The 5398-nt window shown below is 41.5% G+C and overlaps 1 protein-coding gene across 1 annotated transcript; it reads left to right on the top strand.

Moving 5' to 3' along the window:
• The first annotated feature begins 372 nt into the window (after positions 1–372).
• Positions 373–1672, top strand: LOC124652598. The gene is made up of 3 exons (XM_047191636.1): positions 373–493; positions 972–1000; positions 1087–1672. The coding sequence occupies exons 1-3, from the start codon at positions 373–375 to the stop codon at positions 1597–1599; spliced, it is 663 nt and encodes a 220-aa protein (XP_047047592.1). The 3' UTR covers positions 1600–1672.
• The last annotated feature ends 3726 nt before the right edge of the window (positions 1673–5398 follow it).

Raw genomic sequence — 5398 nt, 5'->3', positions numbered from 1 at the left:
GCCGAGGTACTGTCCTGCCCCCCTCCTCTTGCTCCCTGGGTGAAAACCTAATCTTGGATTAGGCCGCGGTGGCGTCGTGGCGTCGCTCACCTTCCTGAAGGCGCGGCCTTGGGGAGCTCGGGTAGGATGTGGACGCAGGTTGTGTGTTTTGGAGGTGTTCCGGTGATCTTCTCCAGCTGCTTCGTCTCCGACGCGTTCGATCTCCAGTCTGTTGTTGTGTTGCTCTTTGTGTGGCTTGGCGTCGGTGTGCTTGGTTCAGCTCCCTCGGTTTCCCGGCATTAGTGTACAACCTAGCTCAGGGGAGCGCCTCCATCGGCCGACGGTACGGCGCCCTTCGAGCCAGGGCGAGGAGGCAGGGAGCCTTCTGCGGCGATGGAAAGGTTGAGGTTGATGCTTGCTTCCCTGGGGCCTTCCCTGTCCTGCCACACCAGCTATCTCCTCGAGCTCCACTGGTGCCGGGCTCTATTTGCTGAAGAGGACCTTAGAGTTGCAAGTTGTTCTTCATGTTCTTTTTTGTTTGCTTGTTCTTCTTTGTGTTGTAAGTTGTTCTCAGCATCCATGTAATCTGCCGTGGTGGCTTTACTAATTTAAAGTTGGGCTTAGGCCTTCTGTTTTAAAAAAGTTTGATATCATTGCATTGTCTTGAAATTTTGATTATTTTAGTCAGTCATAGCGTTCACTATTTTATTTTCTATCAATTAACAGGGCTATTCATAATCTTCCAAACTGAAACTAGGGTATATTTTTAAGTTCTGGTGCCTGATTATCCAAGATGTACTGTGGGAGCCATTAATCAAGAAAAATAATGCATGTTTTGTTGGGTTGGTGGCCAGAATGCAGTTCATATGTACATTGAGGCTATGGCTTAAATCTGCCGACGACGGGGGGGGGGGGGGTATGGTCCGTTCAAGAAATCAAGATCAATCGGCAGATCTTATGCTGAGAGGTGTGCGCTACACCCACCATCGCAGATCCTGATTGGTGGAGTGTTCACCTTCAGGTATATACACTTTATAGTCCTGAATATTCAAATTGTGCCTCATGTTCATGGTTCAGCTTTATTGATATTTTTTTCTTTATTCTCAGAAACATCCAGAGCATGCGAAGTATAGGAACGCAGGACCAGCCAACTTGGCTGAAATGCATAAAATGTTTGATTCTCGTCATGTCAGTGGGGCCCAATCTGCTATCCCTGGAGAGATACCATTGGAGGAGATAACAGAGGTTGATGATGATGACACCGACGATGAAGAAGATGATGGTATCAAAGCAAAGCGCCGGAAACGAAAGAGCAAGGGTGATGATGAGTTAACATTATTGGATGAGAAGAACCCATTTATCCGTATGTACAAGAAGACCACGGATGCGATACGTACAACTGCTGAAGAAATTAGTAGCAGCAAGACTCCTCCTTCGCTAGCTCCAACTATGAAGGAGGCAATGGTGATGGTTCGAGAATGTGGAGTTCAGGAAGGAACTCCTCTCTTTTTCTCTTCAAGCATGCTTCTTATGAAGACCGAGTATAGAGAGATGTTTGCTTCGGTTGAAACCATGCAAGGAAGGTTTGATTGGCTCGAGAGAGCTCATGATCATCTGTAACTTTTTCTTATAGATTTAATCTTTACTTAGTTTTCGTTGAAAAACGATTCTGCGTTTTACTAGTATTTGCCAAATTGTGTGTGAACTATTTCTGTGCTTGGATTATGTGATGTGAACTATATGTTTGTTTCAATCAAATGTTGGTTGCCAAAAATTTCGGATGTATATTTTTAATTTCATGTTATATTATGCATTCAGTAATGGATATGTGACCTAATGTTCTTGTCACGTTGCTCTTTTAGATGGCTGAAATTAACAATGAAGATGATGGTGGTGTAAAACAGAAGTTGGAACTCCTACTCAAGTTAAGTTTTGATGCTGCCATGTTGGGTATGATGGCTAGTCGGTATACTGATACTTATTTGAACAAGCAACCTAGAAGGATTGCAGTGCAAACTGGTTATGAATGGGTGATGGAGAAACTATCTCGCCGAAAGTCTTGCTATAAGATGTTTAGAATGTATCCGGATGTTTTCATGAGCTTGCATGATCTACTCGTGAGTACATATGGGTTGGAGTCAACGAGAGAGATGAGCTCTATTGAATGTCTAGGCATGTTCTTATGGATGCTTGGAGGGCCACAATCATTTACCCAAGCTGAAGATCGCTTTGTTAGGTCGACCGAAACAATTCATAGGAAATTCAAGCACGTATTACAATGCGTGTATGCTCTAGGAGGAGACATCATCAAACCTACTGATCCTACATTCGCACAGGTGCACCCAAGAATTAGGGACAAACGTTTCTGGCCTCACTTCAAAGGTTGCAGTGGTGCAATTGATGGGTCACATGTTCCTGTTGTAGTTCCTGCTAAAGAGACCCTGAACTATACTGGACAACATGGTTACACAAGTCAAAATGTGCTAGCCATATGTGACTTCGACATGAGATTTACCTTTGTTGTTGCTGGTTGGGCGGGATCAGTGCATGACAATAGAATCTTTAACCATAGCACAGAGAAGTACGAGACTATTTATCCGGCGCCTCCCCAAGGTATAACACGTCCATATTTGATTTTATTAAATATTTAATTATTTGATTTTATTGAATATTTAATTATATGCTACATCACATGATAACTTTTCTGTATATGTGTGTAGGTATGTACTACCTTGTTGATTCTGGATATCCGAACCGAGATGGATACCTAGCACCTTACAAAGGCCAAACCTATCATCTTCCGGAATTTCGTCTTCGACGCAAACCAACCGGGAAAGAAGAGGTGTTCAATCATGCCCACTCATCTCTTCGAAATGTCATTGAGCGTTGTTTTGGTGTCCTCAAGCAAAAATGGCGCATCCTAAGGGACGTGCCACAATACAAGATCGCGAGTCAAACAATGATCATAAGTGCTTGCATGACGCTTCACAACTTCATTCGTGACAGCAAGTTACGCGACAAAGAGTTCGACAAATGTGATGCAGATGAAAATTACATCCCGGCAGCTGGACGAGCGACACCATTACTTGGCGATGACGTTGCACTTGCAGTTGACGAGAACACCATGAACACCACACGTGAAAGGGTAGCGAACTCTTTGATGGCCGGACGCCAAACATAGATGTTGTTAACAACAACTATTGTGTGATACATTTTCTTTCGGTGAATCTTTGTCTTCATGAACTGCTTTCTTTATTTTATTGGATCATGTGTCGTGGCAAAGCACTATTTTGAGGTATACTTCATGTGTGTTAACCATTATAATAAGTGAAATTAGCACTACAATCTTGGATCAGCTTAGAAGTATTAAACAAGAGCGGTCTCAACAACCAAGGGCAATTATAGACGTTTACTTGCCAAACGACCAACCTTCATCACAGCTGCTTCCACAGCACAGCAGCTTTCCCACCACAGCCAGCTCACAGCCGCTTCAGCCACAGTCGCAGCCCAAACAAACAAAGCCATAGTACTGAGTCTCCGCAACCTTTCCACACGCATGGAACACACCCGAACATACAGCCGAAACATCTGCACTACCCATCAGTCAAAGCACAATAGGGAACTACCAAATCATGTCTTCATCCCAACATTAATCCTCCTAATGTTCAAGTTGCGGAGGAAGCTTAGCAGAAAAATCTGTAGGTATTTCTGCAACACAATGTTCACCGTGGCATCACCAGGACAAAAGCTACAAGTATTCCAGCAGCTAGAGGTAGCTAGTTACATAACAAGCCAAGAGTGGTTCAGAAAATGACTGAGCGGTACATTACAAACAGCTAGAGAATCCCCGGATCTTGTTACTCGGTAAACTTCAGTACCACCTTTCCAAAATCTTCGTGCATCGCAGAACCTGAAACGGATAAAGAAAATTGTAAGGTCAGCGGTTATTATCCATGAGAAATGGGCCATCCATTAGCTGTAAATAGTCTATTAGATAGAGAGGTACCACAGTGCACACATCAGTATTGCTATCTGAAAGCAGTGAAATATGGTAATTTTCTAAAAGTAGCGAAATTGCTTTTTTGGCTAGATACTGTGCATGTACTTGTATTTAAGATAAAGTTCAGTTAACTATAAAACTCTGATGCACAGACTAGAAAAACAGCTATCTATCTATGTTTGATATCGATGCATTGATGTAATTTTGACTCAATATATAGTTGCGATATGCATACACCATTTTGCTTTTTCTGTCTATGTAAACAATTCTACCGTCCGAAGTGGTAGAACTTTTAACACAGTTCTATTGTTTAGCATGGGACTTTCTCTATTTAAAAGGTGAATGGATTTTTTCCCTTACGTGTAACTCACATTTTTTACCATGGGCGAAAAAACAGAATAACTCAAATGAATGTTTGGAAAGCGGCAAATGGTGAGAAATTAAACTAAAAGAATATTACACATAAGAAGAAAAATATCCATCACCTAAGAAGTATGAATCATTAAACTATAGAGTTGTTTGTTTGCGTGCATGAGTAGTTCTTGATGAGCTTTCATAACTTTGATCTCTATCGTCCACTTTAGATCACTATCCCAACGTGGAATCTCACGATCATAAATTCAGAATATGCTATTGAAGTAAACAATATCTGGTCATCACTAGGACCCTCTGCCGCCGCAACCAGACAACCTTAGGGAAGGAAGCCAGCTTTTGATCCTCTAAAATATTACAAGAGTATTATGGATATCCAGCATAACTTTGTGCTGCATCCTATCACCAAAACATCCTTCTATGGACCAGGGTCGCTACTGTGTCACTACCAGCTGAACCCACAAGAAGAAATTAGGTGGAACCTAACACCTGGTGGAGAATACTACATCTGCAGCTCATCATATAGGGAGCAACTCTTCTTACTATGTGCATATGACATATAACAGCCAAAACAGGGAAGCTTGTGTGCCTCAAAGGTGCAAATTCAATGTACATGGTAGCCAGTTCGATTACTGTGGGCTGCAGAATAACCAATGATAAGGGACAGGTGGACAGCAAGCATGACAGTCCACAGGGTAAAAAAACATGTTATAAACGGAAAATCAGAACATTTTTAATAGAATAAAAAAAATATAACTATCGTTGTGCAATTGTTTTAGATATTATGTAAAAAATGTTTCGTTGTACAATCCACAAGTAGCTTTTCTGTCAGTTAGTTTCAAAATTGCGAAAAATCACCAACAGCAGTATTCTTCAATTGTTTACACAAGAAGCACCAGTATCACAAATAGATCATAATCATATGAAACCATGATACTGATTTCTTATAAATGGCAATTAAAACTAAGCTGTTTTAGGTAAATAAAAGGTCATCAAGAACTTGTGGAAGGGAAAAATATCTCACTACAACTTCAACATGTGTTTTTT

Source organism: Lolium rigidum, chromosome 1 (genome assembly GCF_022539505.1).
Source record: "Lolium rigidum isolate FL_2022 chromosome 1, APGP_CSIRO_Lrig_0.1, whole genome shotgun sequence".
Classification (NCBI taxonomy): Eukaryota; Viridiplantae; Streptophyta; class Magnoliopsida; order Poales; family Poaceae; genus Lolium; species Lolium rigidum.
Note: the sequence above shows the minus strand (reverse complement) of the source record. Positions and strands in the feature narration are given on the sequence as shown.